We start from the raw sequence: 23,194 nt of genomic DNA on the forward strand, positions 1-23,194 counted from the left end.
TTTTAGCATTAAATCAAAATTTGGTCCTTTATTAGGTATTTTCAGTTCACAAATGGTAACAAAAGTATTACACATCTGAAAAAACACACTAGAGCACTTTTCCAAGTGCTCTCCAAAATACTTCTCCTTTAAAACAGTCTTGCATTATCTTGAGTTTAAATATGCATGTTTCCTGATTTTCATTAGGTTACAGGACTTATATTACATCACAAATAGGTTTACCTGCAACGCCAGACACTGGTCACTGAAAATACTCTGTCTTTTCAGTTTAGTCCTTGATCTTCACAGGTTGATTAACTGATTTTCTTCTGACTTCTACTATTCTTTGAGTCCCAGAGTATAACAACATTAAAATACACCAAAAATAATAAAAAGTGTACGCAAGAAATAACAGACACGGATACAGGGAATAAATCCGGTAACCTCTGTGGCGGATGCGCTGCAGCACACACAAGAGACAGGATGCCCATCAAGGTTACGGAAAGAAGAAACTGTAAGATAAGGAATGGTATATTAGCTAATGGTGATTTAACACCTCAAACAAATAAGCTTTACTTGGGTGCTCTGTGTTCTTCAATCTATACATAGATGACATTGCATTTTTTATATATATATATATATATATATATATATATATATATATATATATATATAGCATTATAGTGCACCTCAGTGCACACAGATAGTGTGGCTTTCCCTCTTTCCCTGTTTGGGGCATTATACACAGTTATAGACATAAAACTGGTTTATGCAGATGCTTCAGTAGCACGAATAGCTGCAAGTAATGAGTTATACAAATTAAAACTGCTTACCAGCGTCCTGACAATCTTGGGAAGTGATTTAAACCAAGAAACATATCCCTTCATGGAAAGGGAGAACGGTTTCAGCTGCAGGTCCTCAGCTGAAGTCTTGTCCAATATGGAGAAGGAAGCCCCGCAGAGCAACAGGAACGCTGGCGTTGTCACCGCATAGGCCAGCAGCAGCCCGTCCTTCAGGAGAAGGGGCGACATACTGTTAAAACAGGATTAGCCGCAGAAGTGAGTGCACGTTCTGAGTTACATGCCAAAAAATGTAAAGAGAAGAGGAAAAATAATACTTTTATTTACTAGAATTGGGGAAAATGTGGTTTTAAAATAATGGTTGTAGTGTCCAACTCACCTGAAAGTTGATACAAGTAAAAACCATGTAGCCATAAAAGGGATTTCATTTATGATTAAGCAGACTGGTCTAGAACGAAAAGAGGGAAAGCAGGTCTGCAAACACGGCAGCGACAGCACTTTGTCCCCTCCGCCTTGCACAGGGATGATGCCCTCCCACCCGTCAGGGGCTGGGCAGAACAAAACCCCAGGAACCGGCAGCGCCCAAAGCCCCCTGCGCCCCCCGCACCCCACTGAGCCCCGGCGTGCAAATGTTCTGCCCCACACCGGGCTGCAGCAGGAACTACCAGAGATGACAGAAGCTCTCCAACCACCAGCTGAGCCTCTCTGTCAGGCACGAACGTGTTCAGAGGGCTGCCCCTCCAAATCCTCCCTTGCCAAACATTATTTCAGGCACGTGTGAGACATTTGCGCTGCCCTCACCTCCTTTGGGGCAGGGGATGGGAAAACAGAGCTTAATGATCGGTGCTGCAGTCACCCAGTTTAACACTGTGCTCCAGGACGTGCAGCCACAACACCACGCTGAGTGAAGCAGCACAGCCCCACACGTCTGGATTTGTATAATATACTGTCATTTATAAGTTATTCAGAAAAGCAAACGTACACAGGTTTTAAAATCAGATATATATCTAAGTGAGAAAGCAGCATGTGATAACAAGATGAGGAAAAGAAGATCAAAATATATCCACAGAAAAATCATTTACTTACACTGACACTAGAAGAATAGATTTTTCATGGACTTGAAAGGAGAACAGGAAAAATGACAATGCACAACTAACCTTAGAAAAGGAAATCAGAGGTATATTAGTATATCTGACTGCAATGCAAAGCACCGCTTTAGTTTCTCTGCTGGCATTAACTTTACATTAACGTATGAGCTAAATGATCTGATTTTTCTAATTAACTGCTACATTTACTCCAGTGCAACTTACAGCTACGCAGAGCTGCCTCTGTAACCAGCCACGCATGCAAAAAATACATTGTCTGAGAGTTTACACAGAATTATTCAGAAAACACTTTACATAAAGAGCCCTCACTCTTGCTTAACTTTACTGACAAGAGTATCCCTACCAAATAAACACAATATTCACATACATAAGCACTGGCAAAGTTTGGTCCTGGTGAGAACTACCCACCTTTTTGACATAATATTTTGCTCATCATCATCATCATGAGCAGTCCACACACCAAAGTAACCAAACTGTCCTTTTTCCCCACCAAATAAAAACACACTGCAAAATATAAGCCAATTCTTAGAAAGGATAAATGTTAGTTTTAAGCAATGTTGCAATAAACTCTCAAACAGTACTCACATAAAATTAAAAATAGAAATTATCTTGTAACTCTTGAAACCTTAGGACCAGCTCCGTATAATTTTGATTTCAAGGAAAACTGATTTTTGCATCTAAGTCAGGTTAATGTGCTTAAATTCAATGATATAATATGACTAAGATAAGGCAAATATTTGGGAAAATAGTATCACTGTCTCTTCCCACTGCTAATGAGATTACAATGTCCATCTTGGGACCTTTTATTTGAATTTTGCAGCCAGTGCAGTAAGAAAAAGTAGCACTTTGGAAGCTAAACAGAAAGAGGAGAAATTCCAAATCTATGTGAGGTTTTAATGCAGACAGAATCTTCTCAAGACTCTTCAGAGCAAGATCATAAAAACACAGCATTAATGAAAGAAAACTGAGGCTAAGGGAAAAGTCTGGATTTAAAAGCCAGGTCAGTTTCCCTTGGATATGTGATAGCAACGCACTTTTTATCTCATCTTTTCAGCAGAAACAGAACGGCATTTAGTGGCACAGGCAGCTCCGCACGCTGCAGCAACAGCAAGTGGATATAAAACAAGGAGTAATTAAAAATGTACATTTACCAAAGCAAATTTAAACCCTCGGAGAGAAGGCTGGACAGTCAGTTTTATACAAGTAGGAAGGAGGCTCAGGAACGTTACCGCAAAACTAAAGAATTTTGTAAAAACAAAACACAACACAGTTTTAATACATGTGTAACTACATCCATGATATCATATAATCACTTTTGAAAACTATCTAAGTTAGGAATTCACTTGTAATATGCAGAAGTATAAAAACACTCAAGGAGACTCAATCACAAGAGCACTGAACGGTCCTTGCTGACAGAAGTGCTTTTGGAAAAGGAATAAAGCATTTCCATGAATATTTCAGACCCTGTAAACCTCAACTGGAATTGTTCACTGACTCAAAAAACAGAACTGTGAACTCTGACTTCTCAGAGCACTAAAAGAGGTAATTCTCTGAAGAGGAAAGCATGCAAATTTTAACTCAGTTTTGACAAAGCAAGCTTAAATCACTATATAAACAAGCAGGAATTTTTTCAGTCATAAATATTCCTAGCAGTACTTGGGGAAACTTCTATCATTTGGGAGAAAAGTACAGTACAGGAAAGAAAACATTTTTTAAACACCACTTTTCATAAAGCTTTGACAAAAATTACTCATTTTGCAAAAATATAATGAAGATAAAAAGCTACCTAAAACACTTCAGTTGTCTTACCTGAGTTTTAGTTGAGTTTGAGGTGATATTATGTTCTTTATCTTCACAAGGACACTGAGACTGCACCAAATATTGGCTACTTTATCCTGGGGAAAAAAAAAAAAAAAGGGAAAAAGGTAATTAGTAACAATTACATTCATTTAAACTTACGTTTTTGATAACGGTGGGGCTTGGGAGGTGGGGGATTGTTGGGTTTTTACCATGATACTGCAAAAAGACACCTATAGATATACATCATATTCTTAGATGTACTTAAAATTATTCTGATCGTCAAAAATGAAACATTTCAAGGGACTCAATTAAAACATGTTCTAAAATAACCAAGAAACGGTTCTTCAGCACAAGAGACTAGTCCTGAACTTGTGGAATCACACATTTTGTGAAAATAAGGCTCAGAAACTCTCTGTCCCCGACTAAATGCTGGCATATATAAATCTTTTTTTCAAATGTAAAGGCATTGGGTATACTGTCACATTTCATTACATCCCCGAATGTATTTAGCTGTGCTTACTGCTTGCTAGCAATGACAGAGTTAACCTCTAATAAATCAAGAAGTCTAAAGACATCAGCAGTTGTGCTAGGATCACTTTCAAAATTAAATTTGTAACTACAGCTATCATGCTCTTGAAACTCATCCCCGAGCAGCTGCTGGAATCACAGCTGTGTAGACAGAACAGCGAGAAAGCCACCAGCACCAACAACTGAGCCATCTTCCTCACGTGCTCACCAGCAATACGGAGTATGCGCTTCAAACCTGCTGAGGATTACAGGCCAACAGAGGGGCTGGCAGCACCAGCAAACACCCAGGACGCCTCCTTAATAGTCAATACGATTTTACAACCATCAGCATTTGTTACTGCTGCTGGAAATGGGAACCAATTCAAAGAACCTGTTCCATGCAGCCCGATATACATTTACTGTACATTGCTTACGTGGACAATTTCTTGTTTTATCTAGATTAGCATCCAGCAAGTCACTCCCCTGATCAACTTAGAAAATATCTGGGCTAATATTAGACTAAAATCCTTAAGTACTTTCGGACTCATTGGTTATTGTTATTTACAGATTTAATTTTTAAACTTGGTACTGAATAAAGTGTGGTGATCAAAACTATTTATAAATTCCAGGGAATTCGCAAGGAATAGGGTAACTGGGGGGGTTTGGGAGGGGGAGAGGAAGGAGGATGGGGTTTTTTGTTTCTGTTTGTTTGTTTGGGGGTTGGTACTTTAATATTGAAGTTGAGAATTTGCTTGTAAAAGTGTAATATTAAGACTCCTGTCCTAATTAAGCAAAATAACAGCAACAACTCACTGTTACTTGGGAAATGAGCACCCTTTGGTTTACCAGCGAGACTCCTGTGGCGATAGCATTAGGTAAATGAGGAATTGCTCTGCTGGATCAATGCTGCGGCACTCAGCACCTTGCAGTGTGCAAATGTTGATAGCTTGAGCAAAAGTAGAAGCAGAGCTGGCCTAAGGCTTCTGGAAAATATTGCGGAAACTTGCACTGAAAATACAAGGTGGGTCAAAAAGGAAGTTCTAGGCTACACCCAAAATACTATGTTAATTTTTTTTTTTTTCATAATTAATCCTGTTGAAAAAAAGCTGAGCAGAACCAAAGACAGAGACTGAGGCTGTTAACTTTAAGGGTTACATCTTCTGACACTGTCAATTACTATGGAATCTATTTCAATGGAAAAATGTATGGATTGAAGTATGGGTTTGATGATGGGATAAGTGTTGTCTACTCATATAATATCCTGGAAGATGCCAGCTGAGCTGGGGTTAAATACTGGATTAAATAACTGGCAAGAAATGACTGCTGAAGAAGCCATCTCAAATTACTAGTTCTGTGGTGTGTCTCCCACATGAAATCCCTAAAGGTCACAATGAAGGTTTCTCAAGGGATCTAAGAATACAGAACATGTACAGCAGGGCGGGGGAGAAGAAAACATGCATGCCTCAAACAAGCCTCGGTCAATGGGAAAGAGTCTTCTGAGTACTTGCATGATTTGTTCCATGTCGGTACAGAATGGGAGCCAGCACACGGCAAAGGAAACCACCACCGTTCCTGTTATTTTAATTAACAATACTAACCTGCAATCAAGAGAAAAAGCTTATGTCAGAAAAGATGTAACAAAAATGTTGGTAACAAATGTCAGTTCTTAGTTTATAGCATAAACCTTTTTTAAAAAGATACAGCACCAAAGGCAACAAATCTAAACAGAAAGAGCTGCCAGTACCAAAATTTGTCATCCCCAGATTAGTGAGAACAAATCCATGAGAACCACAGAGCTACTGCTGTCAATCAAATCCAGTTGCCCACAGCAGCCCATATTTAATTTAGCTTACAGAACAAAGAGTGCTGAGAAAGGACACCTTAACCAATTTTGCTGTCTGTTCAGTGGAAATATTTAATGTAAATCTCAACAAGAAATATTTATTTTGCAAGAGAGGAATACATTACAACAAGATAAGTACCTTCCACTAGAAACTAATTCAAAAACACCCATGTGTAAACAAGGAGAATCCCATTCTTAATGCCAGGCTGCCGGGCTGTATTCTTGAGAAAGATAAAACGATTTAAAGTCACTTACCCCTTTCCTTTCAGTCCCTTCTTGAAGCACTTTCCAAGTAAATAGCAAAAGAAGGGCAGAGAATGGTAGAGTTCCATCTGCTTATAATTTAAGGCCAAGCAAAACGCCACTGACCCCAAAAGGTCCCAGTCATAAGACAAAGCAAGGACACCCCACAAGGCAAAGCCAAGGCTCACTGAGTTGTATATGTTTTTTTTATGTCAAGGACAAGATGCACATCTTAGTAGTGGAAGTCAGCAACGAATGCCCTGAGGGACAAGCGTAAAAGAAAGAGCATGCAAGAGAAGTTTGTCCACATTAGTTTGAAAAACACACTGCTAATTGTGACTATGCTATTCAGAGACAGAAATAAATTTACTTCTATTTGAAGTGTAATTTTTATATTTCCAAGGCTTGATTCAAAGCTTGCACAGACAAATCTGAGGACAAATAGTGTGTGTTAATTATACATGTAATGTATATTGAGTCAACCGAGCTTTTGGTGACAGTAAGATACATCAGGGTAAACATTTTATTTCTTGGTATTTACATGATTTAGGATAAACCTTTCAAGAGTCTCTCCTCCAAAATGATATGTGCAGGATACTCAGATACATCAGTATTTAAATTATATATTATTTAGTTCAAGGACTCCAGGGGTTTTTGTGATTCTGTTATACTTGCAATGCACCCTCATGCATGCCAGGCCCCTTAGCTGCTAATACTGTACAAACAATGAATAAGTTACTGAAAGCAACGTTACTTCCTTATGACTTACAGGTTTCCAACTCAGTAGAGTTTGAAGAGACTAAGCTACACTTACTATTAAATAGCAACAGAAGATTAGCTTTGTCTTTTACTGTTATTTTTACACAATGAGAGAAACCAAGTAAGAGACACTTGCGCTGTCAGAAATTTCACAATATTTTGGTTTCTCTTTGACAATAAAAGTACACATCCAGATTGCCTATGTTGTTTTTAGTCCACTCAAATTTCCTACTCAAAATCACCACATATATTTGAAATCTCATCAACAAGCTGTTCTACCAAAGGCCTGGGATCTTGCAGAGATGTGCAGCAGCAGTTAAGGTTAAGTAAATCTATTGACTTCTCGGGAGCTGGTCACAGATAGTGAAGCTATTCATGTTAAGAGTCACAGGAGACTATGCAGAACATTTGTCTGCTTCAACATCTGTGTCATTCCTGCCATGAGGTTTGCTGAACCTTTTCTTAAGGATCTCGATGCTGCAGATTCCACAACATCCACAGACAGTCTATTCCAGCATTTCGTGGTAATTAAGGTTCAAAAGACTTTTCCTTTCTTTTTTCTTTAATAAATATGCCGTATGGTAACTTCAGAGCCGTTACTTCTTACCCTATCCAACACAGGACACATAGAACACATTATTACCTTCCTCTTTATACATCTCTTACATATTAGAAAACTGTAACTCTGTGCCTTCTTCTGACCACCTGAGATGAATTGCATTCATTCCCATTCCCCATTCTTATAAGTGATGTCTCCAGATGATCTACATCTTTAAAGAGTCAGGCCAAAAACAGAATTTCAGAATTCCTGAACTGTAACTCAAATATCCAATAGCACCATGATATTCTTTCCTTCAAAATCTGCTTTCCAAGATATATCATCTTGCAAGTTCACCATGCACACTCTTGGAAGAAAACCACAAGTTAGCAAATAGATTGTCAAAGCTTGATTCAGTAGATGCTGAGATTTAATATCTCCTTGGAATATTTAAATATCTATATTTATCACAACTCCAGGGTCGCGTCCCTCTGGTTCAACAGCACTGAGCAGCACAGCCTGGAGTAGTCAACTAACAGCATCTGCTTCTTCATGTGCAAAACAAGTATAAAAACAGAAATGTTATTAAAAAATACCTGTGAATGTATCTGCCACCAATATTGACTAGTAAACTCTGATGGCCTAACTCATATTAAATGCCTAGCTTTTAAATGGTTTGGCATTAAGGGAAGTGAATCCAGTTTCAAGTACTTGTAAATGCACAACACAATGGCACATTTTATAGAACTGAACATTCTACACAACTACACTTGACATGCTCCTCTGCCATCTCAAGATCTGATGTGATTCTCTCTCCAAACACAAATCACGGGAGCACAAGCCATCCTTCTTTTCACTGTCATAGCACCATTGATGTTTTCTACAATAAAGCAACTGACAGAAATATGAGTCTGAGGCATGGAAAAAATGGTGTTCATCTTTGGATTGACTTGTCCCAATATCAATTATTTCTCTCCAATATATTTCAGACTTATGGTTTTCTTTAATATCTCTGCTTTGGGGCAGGCAGAAGCCCCTCAGATAACTTTGTATACAAAAGTAACATCCTGCCCAGCCAAAGACAAGTACAAAACAACAGTGTTCGTAAATGAAAAACTCATTTCACTGCAGAACAAGGATACTGGAAGTGCCCATGGTCAATAAGAATGAGGCCTGGATAAAGCAGTATACAGAGAGCACTGGAAACCTGGAAAGAAGGACCAAAAAAAAAAAAAAAAAAGAGGAGAAAATTATTATTTCTAAGTTAGACACCAGACAGAGGAACTTCCACTACTCCTCCAGTACAAAAAAATGCCCCTCCATGGTGCATCCTACATTTAGGAATCTACTCTACAAGTAATATTCTGACAGTAATATTTTGAGGAATAAAAAAGGATAAAGACTTTCCATAAATAAGAAAATATTTAATGGAGACCAGCCTGCCCTTTGCCAACCAGCTCAAAGATCACACACACCCATCTTAAAGCTTGGAACCAATCCAAAAATCAGAAGACTTATCATTCCAAAATGTTTTGGTTCTACCATTAGGAGTGTGCGCAAAGCAGTTCCTAAATTCCCCCATGTTACAGCACAAATCTGTGGTTTACTATCCAAATAATAAATTCAGAAATAACTGAAATTCAGGAGTTCATAGCTATTAAACTTCAGAGAGTCTTGTTATTGTCATTGAAAGCATTACAATAATTGCTCTAAGTTAATTCCTTTTTAAATCTTTTTAACTGAAAAGCCTTTAATACGAGATATACTGACTGTCATTAGTTTTAAGTCAATTGAAGCCACTGTGGTGTTCCATACACTAATTAACTCTCATCCTGTTACATTTCTACCCTGTTTTAACAGTACGTTTTCTTTGTTTTTTTTTAATTTACACACACACCAGATACTTGCCTTCTTTTTAGTAGATGTTTCTTTCAAGGAAAAACAATAGAAAATAACTGCAGGAATATAAACCAGCAAATCAGCCACAAACACTGAAAAATAAAAATCAACTTTACGTTAGGCTTTTCTCACATACCTCATTTTAATGCTACTCAAGTTGCATATTTTCATCTGGATTATGAATCTTAGACTCTGCTTAGAGTTTTAACTTCTTAATGCTCCACATCTTGGTTGTATTTGGTGTAAAAAACCTAGGATGATAATAACTACCCAGTGTTAGAGCAAGACTAGTTGCCTCACTGAAACCTTCACTTTAGTCATTCAACTCAACTGAAGTTGACTGTAGTTTCAGTTGAACGTGATTTTCTATTGTCTTACATTGCACTAGAGTATGTTTAGTTGTTTTAGAGGTAGCTCAGCTTTGGCAGTTACACCCAAGATAGGTTTTTTCCAATTGTTTTTGGGAAGGCAGGAAAACAGGACAGGCAAATAAACATTAAAATATCAGAAAGTCCTTCATTAGAATAAACTGGGTAGTTCCACTTCAAAGGACAAAAAGAAACAGGTCTACAGAATTTGATCTTGTTAATGTTTCTAACGCTATCATTTCTGATGTCCCAAAGCTGCTGCTTCCACATGTTCAGCTGTTTTGGCTTCTGGCACAGCCTCAGTCAAGAAGGGAGCACTCTCTAGTTCCTCGCATGCCGAAAGGAGAGAAGGCATTCTTAATTCTCAAAAGAAATCAACTACGACTAGATCCAGTCAAGTTGTTTGATGGAACAGATAGTCTGAAGACACAAGTAATTAAGAAGCTCTAGTTTAGAACGATCTCCAGTGTATCTGTGTGAATTACTAGTGATGTGGATAAATAGACTCAAACTAGTTATTTGGCTCTGATCATCTGCCTACAGCAAATACATGGAAGAGGGTCGATAAGAACACAGAACCGGCAGGTTCACCTGCACAGAATTATGTCAACTCCCACTCGTGCTAAAACCACCAGGTAAATTATTCTTGAGCCCATCTTAAGAGTCTGAGAAAAATCTCAGATTGTTTCTATAAACCACTTTCAGAAAATGTGCGATTATTCCAAAAGGGAAAATATGCTTTGGAAGTCATAGGTTTTGGAAGAAAACACTCAAAGACATCAGTTATTCAGCGAGAAATCATTTTGCAGGCTTAAGCCAAATATACCCAAGGCGTTAGCAAAACAAATACACTGACACCGAAAATAAAGGTGTAATATCAACTGCTGACATTGACCATTCTGAATTATTTTAATGCATTCTTCTAATGGCTATTGTTAGAAAGTTTATCAGTTCTCCTAGATCCATTGGTGGTTTGTCAAGTGAGTTAATTTCAAAATTAATAAAGAACATTACAAGGATAATTAAGTTCTAGTGATTTTTTTTTTCAATTCAATCAATTACTGGAGACCAGACTATGAGGTTTGCGAAGTACAGAAAAGCTATTGATGAACAACAAATTCTGCTGTCACAATCAGAAAGCATTTTGTGGAACTCTACTGTTCTGAAAAGCAAAAGACAGATTTAAAATGAAAAAAATGAAAAAAGGTTAATATGGCATCTGCCATTGCCTAAAGAGTTCACAGACCACATTATTTGCTGTCCTACTGATGCAGCTACTGAACTAAATTATCTACAATATTTTTCTGCACTTGTTTTATACTTTTCGTTGCAGAGGCAGTTGAAAATAATCAAATAGTCAGAAGGGTGACCACAGGAAGATGAATTTAGTATAAAAGTGGTAAAATACACTTTTATTTTTTTGTTAACATAAGTTTATCTCTAGAAGGTGGTGACCATTTGAAAGGAAAGGGACATCTTTAAGATATCAAGTATCTCCTCCTTTCAGATAAAGTATACAGCTCACAATAAAGATCCCTGAGACCTCAAAAGTCTGTTAAAGTCAATAAATGCCAGTCTACGTGCAAAACAATTTTACAATAAAGACCAAGCTAAGCTGAAAATGAAAAGCATATTTATCAAAATGGAAGGGAAGACCACAGTACTATTTTTGAAATTAAAAAATGGGTCTATGCTAAAAAAAAAAAAAAAAAAAAGTAGCTTTGTTTTAGAGTTTTTACTGGGTCAAATGGGTTGAAAACTTGTTTGTATATTTTATATTTATCACCATCACAAATAATGGCAGAAGAAAGAACACGGGAGTTTGGTTCACAAGTGGACCTGCAAAGCCACCCCAGTCAAAGAACTGAGAATAAACTGGTGAAGACAGAGAAGCTGCTTGATATTAAACAAGCGAAATTAGCAAGCAAGACAAATCTGTAGGATCATCCTAAGGAAATATAAGTTTCCTACCTGTTGTACGCATAAATAACTTATGCGGCTGACTCTCATACCCCTGAGATGTGTGCAGAGCAATCCAATCAGGATTTATTAACTTTGCGCTGTAAAACAAAGTACAGACACATCAAAATGTAGACAGTTCTCATTTCCCTTTACACTCCTCTCAGCAATAAAGATGACATGCACAGGAGCATATTCCAAGAATTAAGATGAATGGAAGAAATATTTCAAAGAGCAATAGTGATCAATGAAAGATTTTCCTCACCACTAGATCAACTTACATTATAGACTTCAGCTGCTATTTCACAATTAAGAAAAAAAAAAAACCACAAACTATATTTGAAAACAGTAAAAATGGAATACAATATTTATTAGGATAAGATAACCACCTTCAGTCTAGTTCCACTGACTTTAAAAAAAACAATTGTAAATACCTTTCATACTCAAGTATTAAATATAAACCATTTACAGTTCACATAGATGCCACACATAACTCTGCCTGTGCACTTTAACCTACATTCTTATTCCATAAGTCCCATTCCAACAGCAGTAAAGCCCTTGTGGAAAAAGTATTCCAATAACAGAATTCTATTTACATGATATCCAGTCATCAAATGTCACTTGGGCTCTCAATACAAGAGAGGTTCCCAATGCGATGCACCCAATTCCTACAGCACATTTCTCTGTACATCACTGAGCCAACACTGGCTTATAGACAAAGTTAAACATCTAAGTCACAGCTAAATCTGCAAAAATTTAAGGACCTGGCAAAAAGAAGAATGTATCCCTTTGATCCCCCTTGCAATACTTACAAGATAGAAAAATAAGAGTGTTAGTTTTAAGCAACAGGGATAAAAATAAAATCTATTTCCCTAGCTTTAAGTAGCAAACAATACTTTCCATTTCATCAGCTGCCAAAAAAAAAGGTGAATTTGGTGGTTTGTATTTGTAAATATTTAAAATAATTAACTTACATGTAAGCACACAGAAGACTATGATAGGCAGTAAGAGGTGGATAATCAAGTCCCCAATACAGTAGGTTATTATCACTCGTATTGAAGTACCTAAAAAAAGAATAATAATAATAAAGAAGGATCTACACTTCCAGCTTTGCTTCAGACCAAGGAAAAGACTGAATATTAAACCAAATATTTTTATAAATATATTCAAAATCCAATATAGAAGTTAGCAACTTCTGTATCTGTTTTATTTTACTCCACACAAAAAGAACTCAAGCAACAAAACAAAAGCAAAATTGATTCAGGATACACTCACTTGTGTTTGCAAAACATATTAAAAGCAGCTGCTAGCACTTACTTACCTGGAGAGGAATAATTCTGGATGTGAACAGAGTTGGACAAAACCCCAGATACTAAGACAAAGCCTGCACAAAAATAGCTCTACACATCTGCTGTGGCTCTGGATTTGTTTACAAGGTAGGCTTTGCAGGTCCTCACCTACATCTACAAACCCAACCTACATTTTTCATGCATGCCGATTATTCCAGAAGATAGCAGCCAATTTGCTAAACAAAATAAATAAGAACAATGCAACTAAAAGGAAATTTCAAAAGAAATTATTTTCCTTTTATTAATCCTAGATTTCTTTTCTCTGGACTTCGACAGCACGTTCAATATTTGACAATGACTCTTAAAGAGTTAAACTATATCTGCTACTCTTTTAGACTGTAATGTAGGAAAGTTGTGAATTGCTTCTTAACAGACCTTAATATGAAAGTTCTGAAAAACCATCAGTTGAAGTTATACTGCTGGGAAGCAACTGACATGGAAAAGGGTGGCATAAAGATATTACGCAGACAAACAAAAAGCAGCAGAGGGCTGGAAGAAAACTGCCACAGCAGGCGCCCTTGTAAAATTGTGATGGCACAAATGCAGGAGTCATGGCGAAAAAGTTCCTTAGAAGGCAACACCAAGTTAGTAGAGCAACACTCCCTAAATAGTCAACACAAGGTCACAAACCTCAATCAGATACATCAGCCACAAACACTTCACCTGGTTCTACCTCAAAACTCAGGCAGACCATGGGAGAGAAGGAAAAGGATTTTCCCATTTGTAATTACATTGCACTGGTATTTCTATGGAAGGCTGGCAGCAGTTAAAACTAAGTCACCTCTTCCAAATAAGAAACAAAAGGCTTTATCCAAGGAAAACAGAAGTTACAAAAATAAGGCATCAGACCCTTTATATCTTAGAGTGAATCAGACTGGCTGTAGTCTATTCTAACTGCCGAGGGGCAAGCTCTTGGCTTTTCCAGGTTCACTCTTCAAAGGCAGCCAATTTTTGACATTTATTACAGTAAATGATATTTCTTTAATTCCTTATGAGCTGCCTGAAGTATCTTATGAACTGATGATGAATCATATTTCTTTCAGTTGCATCTCTGCTTCTTATCCTGCAATTCAAGATTGCTCATGCCAAGGCAGTTCAGATTCTTTGTGCAGAATATAATAAACTGAAACTTAGTAGTAAACTTTCCAGTTTTGTTTGTTTCTTTTAATTTTACCTTCCATAAACTCATAGTTTCAACAGAAAAAAAAAAAAATCCCTATACCCAGTAATATTTAGCAAAAAGGCCTTCAGTTTTAATTAGCAGTATAATAAGAAAGTAGCCTTACATAATTAATGTCAAGGCTCTAAAGAATAATATAAATAAAAATAAATAAATAAATATTTAAATTCTGGTTTCTGGCTCAGAGAAATCTCACACAAGGAAACTAAGTACAAACCACACCACTGTTTACTGCAGCAGGGGTGTTTTGGTTTTTCGGGGGGGTTGTTGGGGGTTTTTTGTTTGTGGGGGTTTTTGTTTTTTGTTTTTTTAATAAATCTTTGGTTTGGATCAGAGAAAATAAGCATGAAGAATGCAGCTGCATTACTCATACGTGCCTGTCAACATGACAATTGAGTCTGAAAAGATAAAGCAATCTTACAAGACTATGTCCTCAAAGAGCTATTCTCTGTATCTACCTGGACAAATTAGCAGCTTGTTGCACAGACAGCTTTTCTAAACATTAAACAAATAACAGCACTAGAGATTATTAGAATCTCAACTTCAGATTTGAACACTATTTTCACATACTGGAGCATAACATCTTTCTGCACTGCATATTTCCATAGTACAGAAGGGGAAAGACAGTTCAGTATCCAGAATGTAATCCCTCGCGTGTCTGCCGGGATGTTCTTTTCCAAACGCCCAAGACTGCATATGACTTCACTGTACGAGAAAGTCAATTCTCAAAGCAGACCCGATTCAAAAAACTTCTGTTGTAAAGAAAACTAAGAGCAAATACAAGACAACCGAGATGCCTAACTGGCAGCCTGCAGACTAAACCCACCCTGCAATACAGTTTCATCTGGCCCCTGGATACACCCAGATATGACTATCATAACTCTTCATTTTAAGTACATATAGTTTCGCATAGCGGAGTGGATCAAAGCTGCCAACTCTATTTTTATGTCAGCTCTGCATTATCACAACTCTGGCACAATGAGGCATTTGGATAACCAAGAAAAATGTAGAAGAGAAATTATAATATGGATACAATGGGATGATCTGAAGTCACAATAGAGAGTCATCTGCAGAGTTTCCCAGAGCGCTACACTTTCAGAATTTGCCCCACATCTATTTACAGATATACAACTGAATTCATATTCTATTCTGTCATATCAGTCTTTTCCCCAACAGACAAACAGAAAGCCACCGTGCCCGTTGGAAGATGACCTGGAGTTCCCATATATTCCAATTTGTGTTGTAGCACATATATGGACTACATAATTTTTACTGTTCCATTCAAACTCTAAGGAATATTAGGAATGACATAGAAATAAATAAAATATTTGGAATAATTTTCCTAGTGTTTTAAGTGATCTGTACAAATCAAGTCCACTATCCTACGTATAGATTCCAGACACCCACGTTTCAAAATCTATATTAAGAACATGAGTGTGTACAATGAACTTGCAGGTGTAAAAAACAACCAGTGCCTCCAGCACAAGAATTAAAGTCTTTGCACTTACTGGAATGACCCTGTGCTTTAGTTCAGAGAAGATGAGCAGAGTTCATTTTGATTTTGTCAGTGCTGACAAGAGGTTTCATGCAATGCAGAACTGGAACTCAGGAAGCTGATTTTTTTTTCTCTATACCAGGAGAACAAGCTCTTCTATGATCTCTCATATAAGTCTGCTAAAAAATTGCTTCTTGATCTTTCCAGTCAATTCAGAACAAAGCCAGAGCCTCACAACAGAGAGATCTACCAGGCATTTTGTTATACAAGCTCACAGCTAGCAAGTTGCACTTTCAAATTTTAGGGTTTTTTTTCTTTTTTTTGCAAAGAAAATGGTACCTCAGCCTAAGACCAGGGTGACACTATATTACTACAAAAAGCTTTTGAGAATAGTTCAGAAAACAGTAGATAATATTGCAGAGAGCTTAAAGGTATACTAAAGTAACACACAAAGCAAAGTTTCTTTACATTTACCCCTCTGTAACCTGAACTACAACTGCACTACGTACCACTGCCTGATGGGTAAATTGTAAGTAACTTCTTGCCAGTGTCTCTGAGCTTCATAGTCTCCATACATAGGTGGCTTTCCTGCACCTAAAAAGAGATGACAGAGTATTAATGAATTTATTCTGTTTATGCAGATTGCTTTTTCTCCAGATCTGTATTTGCATATTAATATATTACTTATTTCACTCTCCATTCCTCTGTGATATTTGAAAACAAAATAGAAACCTCATCTGCGATGCAGTCTTAAAGGGGGGAGGTGGGGGTGGGAAGCTATGCGTTCTTTTGGCTTTCTGGATATTTCTGCAATAAGCATTTATCAAGATATTCCACTGTGAAGAATTGCTTCCTCAACTGACAGAAAAAAAATCATTTCCAAGTGCAGATGAAAAATGTGGCACTTTCTCCGAAATAAGAAAATGTACATCTTATCTTGATTTCACGTGAACTACTACACTTCCTTAGTATATAATAATTCACAATTTTCTCACTTGTGTTTCAGCCATGTTGTTGTATCTTGCTATTAAAATTAAAAACCAGCCTTATTTTTTAATATACTTCGACTTCATACCTGCTCAAAGTCCCCCAGTCCCTCTCCCTTTCCTCTGTTGCCTGCTTTGCAACACTAGCAAGGACACTGCATCTGTCCCTTTCCCCACGATGCTTCATAAAGAGTTAAGATAAGCTATTTACTAAATCGGGCCATTCAGTACACAGAATAGATTTAGCAGATTTTTTTCTTGTAATCTACAAAGCTTTCTAAGTAATAACTGCTCCGTTTCGGTTTACAGGAATTCTCTCACACATTTTTCAACTCAGTGTTATATAGCAGTTCTGCAAAGTGAATTATGTTAAAGGACACATTTCACACATGCATACATCAGTCTCTCAGGGATTTTTTTTTAATTTACAAAAAAAAAAAAAAAAAGGTTTATCAATGCAAATATTTCAGGTGTCAACTCATAAACAATTCCCTCAACATAAGCCCAACTCTGATCTCGGTAGTATGTTAAGTATCTTTATCAGAGATTATTTACTTCTACTAATCTGCACTTATTGAGAACAGAAACTGAACTTCCAGTAAAATATTGACACTAGTCAGACAGATTTAAGAGTTTCTTTAAAATATAGGAAAGCCATCTATAACTTTTTCACATGATCTATGCTTGTGGGAGTCACACAAGCTCAGATATGTACTATTTATCCCTGGGTAGTGGAGAGAACAGATTATCTCCACTAATTTATTCCCAGGTAGCACAGAGAGTAGATTATCTCCCCTATACGATACACTAAAAGTTTCCCAAATAATTGAGGTCACTTGAGAATCAGAGTCATATCAGTATCCATCCTGTAGCTATAAATCTAGAGGAACAAAGAACCTGTCATAGGATTACATAAATACAAAAATAGGTGTTATCCCAGTTTTAGAATGTGCTATACATGTGTGTATGTACACATATATATATATTAATATACAAACACATATTTCAGATTCTCCCCTTTAAAAAAAAATAAAAAAGGAAAATAAATCAATTGGCTTCAGAATGGCCAAAAGAGATCTTAATCCAAAGGTTTGATTACATCAAGCCAAATGCAGAGACTGATGACACATCAGTTTGAAAAAGCATATTTAATTTACATCTATGGCAAGCATCAAATATACAGCCAAACAATTCAGAATCAAGAAAAGTGGAGTATAATATTTTTAAAGTGCCACAAATACTTTAAAGTGGTCTTATTCAGTTTCATTGTTACCTAGAAACAGACATCTTTAAGGGTCTGAAGCTGCCTTTCAACACAGGTATTTATCTTCTACTCATTAAACAGGAATTTGACAACACATTTAAAAAAACTATGCATTAATCTATGAAGTCTAATTTTTCCCCAATAATTCTCCGAGACCAACTAATCTAAGGTCATCGTAAATGGTAAACTTCCAAAACTAGGAATTAGTTATCTGCTTTCTCACCATCATGACCGTAATTCCAGAGGCAGATGCAAAAGTGTGCTAGATGGCAAGCAACAGAATTGAAACTACAGAGCAAATCAACACTGCACAGTCCGCAGGGCCAAAATTAACCCCCTCACTTCTGGCCATCCACACCATGCATGGTTTCAGGCTGTGACGACTGAGCATTTCTACCAGGCTCTGCTTCAGAGAATGACAACTACTTCTAATCCTTTGCTCAATTCTATCTCATGGAGCAGCAGTGAACGCAGAAAACAGGACTGTGTCAGTTTAAATATTACCCTGCCCAATTTTTTTTTTTCTTGCTCCTGTCATTAAAGGTTTATTACATCTGAAGGAAATCAAAGAATAAAAAGTTTCCAGTGTACCTATGCACTTGACAGCTCTTCTTAACATTCAGGTTCTTTTTCTTTTTTCCCAACCAGCCAGTGCTCAAAGTTAAGCACACGCTTTAATAATTTGCTGGGTTGGATCAGACTGAGCTTTTGCTATTCCAAAAGAAGTTACATGATTGTTCTGTATGAAACAAGATGAAAAAAATGTTATTTTAGTTCAGGTATTTTTTTTAAGACTCTCTTTCAAAATATTGATTGGTTAGAAATTAAATCAACTTTTTAAAAAGTCTAGTTAGCAAGGTAATTGTAAATACTTGCACTGCAACAGAAATTTAGGATTGTATGACAAGAGACATGGTGTTTGTTTTTCTGCCTGTAGATGGATAGAAGAGAGCCTCGGTTACCTACAGAACAGGTCTCTTATGGCATTTTCAGAAAGCAAATTCAAAATAAGACAGCTGTGTAAGAAGGTATGTATGCAACTTGTCGGCAAGCAAATTCCTGCAAGTAAATGAAACTCAGGAGTTACCAGTTTAAAATCCCTAGAATACTACTGAGCAGCTCCAGCGACTCAGGGGATGAGGTTCCCAATTGCCTTCACAGAAAATCAGAGTTGAATTTGACTGAGCTTGTGATTCTTTCAGCTGATGGGAACTGAAAGTAATGACTCATTAAAAAAAAAAAAAAAAGAATTGCAGAGAGCAAGCTTTGTGCAAACTTATGCTAACTGTAGGAATGGCACTGAGAGGCTTGGAAAAAACCTTCCTAGTTCTTTGCAAGCATTATGAGACAGGGAGGAGAAAAACTCATCTTATTAAAAGAATATAGCTCTAGATCACACTGTAAACAACCTGAAGGAAGTATTGCTACAACACAGAGCATAATCACTCACTGCACATCACTTTTATACCATCTTCATTATCACCAGTACAGTTTTATCTAAATATAAATTAAGGCTATATCTGTTATAGAACTTAAAGGACAAGATTTTTTAAAATGTACAATTGGACTGCAGTAATATTTTGCAGCTACTGAAACAACAAAGACACAGATGTAAACCACCAGCTGTTCTTTGGCTCCTCCTAAAATATTACTGACCATCACCCCCCAACAGCCAAGAAAAAAAGTTGTGGGTTTTTTCAGAATTTTGTTCCAAGCGGCTGTGACATTAATCATTGCACATGTCAGAAAAATATGAACAAGGTATTACAAGAATCTTATGGAAACAGGCACTAAAATATGACAATACTTGAAACATCACATTGCTTCCTATTTATGATTTTACATGCAAGTTTATTTTAATTTATCACAAGCTGCATAATTCACCTTCATGTGGTTGTTTTATGGACCGTGCACATGTATTACCTGAATAAGAACCAAGCGATACAGTCCAGCGTACAATAAGTGCTAGTAAAACAGTAATTGTCATTAAGCTCCACTTCTCCATAGCTGGTCTTCGTAATAAGCCAAAAGGTACCTGAAAAAAACACCATAAACATCACTCCAACAATGTCCATGATTTTATTCCTTAGGCGTTTAACGGCACTACTGACAGTTGCAGATTTCCCCCCAACCAGCATCATTCTGTTCCTGTCCTGCGTCTGGAAGCATGCTCCAACCAGGAGGGGTTTGCAGTACTGAAGAATTTCTAATCACGAAGCCAAAGGCTGCCCAGAAGCAATTTCTCCCACTTGTGCGCTAGACGCTGAAAAGGCATCTGAGAAAATGCATAAAAACAACAGCAAGAAGGTAAAAAAATTTCAAACCACTTAAGAGAATTCAGATACTAGATCGACACTGCGCTGTACATACACATCCATCCTTAAGCATCACCTTAATAAGCTCCACACAATTTGTTACACAAACATGTAGCATGTTTTATCTCTAAGTGACAAGAGAAGGTTCTACAAGAGAGCAGTAGAGAATATTGTAGCAGCAGACAAAATACTCATGCCAGTCATGGATGTTAAGCAGCTCACAAACTACTACTTGCCACTGAACAAGAAAAACTTCTTCAAAGAAATCTATACAAATTTCTTATTTTCTTGATTAAGAATGCCACAGTCAAATCACGCAAAGTGCAGATCTGGCTTCTCTGATGGTTTAAACATACTCAAAAATGATTTAAAAGTTAACTATGTACTGGCAGGTCTTATGCTGGAGCAGGTTTGTTCTCCTGTAGCCACCATAAAAGCACAAAGTCCATCATAAACTCTGTATCATGTATTCTAACCAATTCCACTGGAATAAAGTCAAGAGCCAGTACACAATCAAAAATTTAATGTCTACCACTGACCTAGGAATGCAAACATGGTATTAATGATGAAACATCCTTGACCCAAATCTTACTTCAGTCTCCTCAATATTCAAAAAGGGGTTTGAAATTCTACCTCTTTCTTCCCAAGCATAACCACACAATCCACCAGCTGCCTTTCTCTACAGGATCCACCAGATAAACCTACGAGGCTCAAGAGATCTTCTCCGTCCTTCTACCCAAAAAGGCTGGGGGAGTGATCTCCCACCAAGCCTGCTTGACCATCATAAGGACATAATAACAATAAGAAATGTTGCTAGATCTGTCAAATTAAAGGCCTCATGCATCAAATTCCAAAATCAACAAACAGGAAAATAACGATGTTGCCTTATGCAAAAAACACCCACTAACGATAGAATACGCAAACTTTGACCCAGAGGATCAAAAATATTTTAGTCCAAGTTAAAAAAAAAAAAAAATCAAAGTACTTGAGTCTTGACAGTGACAGACAGCAGTAAATCCCAAGACCGTTCTGCCAAATCAGCAGTAGTAGCACCATTCCCTCCAGTCAGCAACAGACACATTACAGAGGAACAGATGAGCCTGGTACAACTGCCAAAGACTTTCCTTGCAGAAGAGGCATCATCTGATTTAAGTGAGTTAGTGAGTTTAATACACTTGCCACTGCCAAAGGAGAAAAAAATAGGCACAGAAATCCCACACTGCAGCAGTACTGAACTGCTGGTTTAGTAAGACAAGTAACATTTAAGACATGTTTAGGTTATTCTGTTCAAATTAAGTCCACATTTATTTACTGTTCACAGAAAGGTATGACACAACACCACCACCAAGGGAAAAAAAGCTACTTTAATAATATACATCTCTGACAGCAGTTGATCATCATCTATAAGTAGAAACGTGAACATTGATATTTTCATGCTTTCAAAGCTACACCTGTGCCTAAACCACAGGATGTGCACATTTATCTAAATAAAACACACCAAGGTTGACTCTGTAGATCATTTTACCCTAAGTGAACTCTCATGCTTCCTAAACTTGGGCCCAACAAGACCAGTCCTGTGTGACTTCCAAAATCGAGTGTCACAAACACAGCCTTTCCATTCCAGAAAATACCCACATCTGCTCTCCCTTTTTATCTCCAATTAGAATAAGTGTTAATTAATTATATCTTCTTAACTCCTATGTAACACCAATTTCAGCTACAGACAGACTCCTCCATCTCTGTTCCTCCCACTTCTGCCATTCCCTACATTTGGAGTAAACATCATTTTCTGGGGTCTTGAGTTTCTTCTTTCTCTCAAAGGTGGTTCATAGTCTTTCCTACTTCTTTTTTATCTTTAATAATTATTCCATACCTCCTGAAGCAAAAGCCACGGTTTTGTTAGATGCTAAAGCACAGATCTCTAATGTTTGCCATCCCACAGGTAACAATGTTAAACAAATAAGACTTTTCAGGAAATGATAAAGCTGGTTTGGTCAGTCTCAAACTTTTTACCTTCTGCCTCTGTATGGGCAACACTAGAGGGTCTCTCAAGGAAGATGCCACCTATAAGCACAGGGTGAAAATCACAGCGAAAAAAAAAAAAAAAAAAAAGAAATATCCTTTCACACTGCCTACTAGGTAGATCCAGATAAATAGCTCCAATACAAACCACCCACTCCTTACCAAGGGGAAACTCACATAACTCAGTCACGTGTAACTCATTTTAAATGAGATGTCAGCACACAGCTCACAGCATCCTTTCCTTCCTCAAAAACACCAATACTAAACTAAGAATTGCATTTGCCGAATACCCGCTCTATAACCCTACTGCTCCCTCACTCCTCTTCAGAAGACGTATTTATTCCTCAAATTTCCTAATTCACCCACCCCCTATTTCCCGCCGCCTCACAGAGGGACACAAGGCTGAGGAGCTGGGGAGGGTCTGGCGCTCGGGCCGAGCCGCTCACACAGCCGAGCTGCCCTCACCGCCCGCGGCCACCGGGCCTCCCCTCAGCCTCGGAGGATTCACTCAGCCCACAACCGCACCCGCAGAGAAGCCACGAAAGGGCGGCTCGGTACACCCGCCCCGCGCACCGACACTGGCGAGGCTCCCGGTCACCCTAGGGCACGGCAGCGGGAACGGGACAGGAGCCGAGTCCTGAGGGGACGGGCAGCGCCTCCCTGCCCGCCACGCACCCCTTCCCGCCCCGCCACGGCGCGAGCCCGCGGCTCCTTACTGGACACAACGGCCGCGCACGCGCTTCCGCCTTGAAAGAGGCTTCCGGCCTCCCGCCCCGTGAGTC

At 37.8% G+C, this 23,194-nt stretch overlaps 1 protein-coding gene across 4 annotated transcripts; it reads right to left on the reverse strand.

Moving 5' to 3' along the window:
* On the reverse strand, positions 1-23,192 carry ALG6 (ALG6 alpha-1,3-glucosyltransferase). Of its 4 annotated transcripts, XM_065072016.1 has the most exons (16): positions 22,986-23,086; positions 22,404-22,454; positions 19,999-20,110; positions 16,335-16,419; positions 12,776-12,865; positions 11,814-11,902; positions 9,484-9,566; positions 8,718-8,782; positions 6,291-6,476; positions 5,655-5,790; positions 3,695-3,780; positions 3,037-3,121; positions 1,866-1,936; positions 1,159-1,227; positions 813-1,011; positions 1-491 (listed from the first exon to the last, which is right to left on the reverse strand). In XM_065072016.1, exons 3-16 carry the CDS (start codon positions 20,078-20,080, stop codon positions 294-296), a joined length of 1,524 nt encoding a protein of 507 aa, XP_064928088.1. In that variant the 5' UTR covers positions 20,081-20,110; positions 22,404-22,454; positions 22,986-23,086; the 3' UTR covers positions 1-293. The 4 variants fall into 4 exon arrangements, with proteins under 4 accessions (XP_064928088.1, XP_064928086.1, XP_064928087.1 ...); XM_065072014.1 differs by lacking the exons at positions 22,404-22,454; positions 22,986-23,086 and adding an exon at positions 23,129-23,192; XM_065072015.1 differs by lacking the exon at positions 22,404-22,454 and having other exon boundaries at positions 22,986-23,125.
* Between the last annotated feature and the right edge of the window lie 2 nt (positions 23,193-23,194).

Source organism: Columba livia, chromosome 8, assembly GCF_036013475.1.
Source record: "Columba livia isolate bColLiv1 breed racing homer chromosome 8, bColLiv1.pat.W.v2, whole genome shotgun sequence".
Lineage (NCBI taxonomy): Eukaryota > Metazoa > Chordata > Aves > Columbiformes > Columbidae > Columba > Columba livia.

What these genes read in the sequence shown, in the direction of transcription:
- ALG6 (XM_065072014.1), bottom strand. Translation starts at nt 20,080, where the DNA reads ATGGAGAAGTGGAGCTTAATGACAATTACTGTTTTACTAGCACTTATT. An exon ending in ATCGCTTGGTTCTTATTCAG is followed by an intron (nt 16,420 to 19,998) that starts GTAATACATGTG and finishes ATCTCTTTTTAG; the next exon opens with GTGCAGGAAAGCCACCTATG. An exon ending in AAACATCTACTAAAAAGAAG is followed by an intron (nt 8,783 to 9,483) that starts GCAAGTATCTGG and finishes CCTTCTTTCCAG; the next exon opens with GTTTCCAGTGCTCTCTGTAT.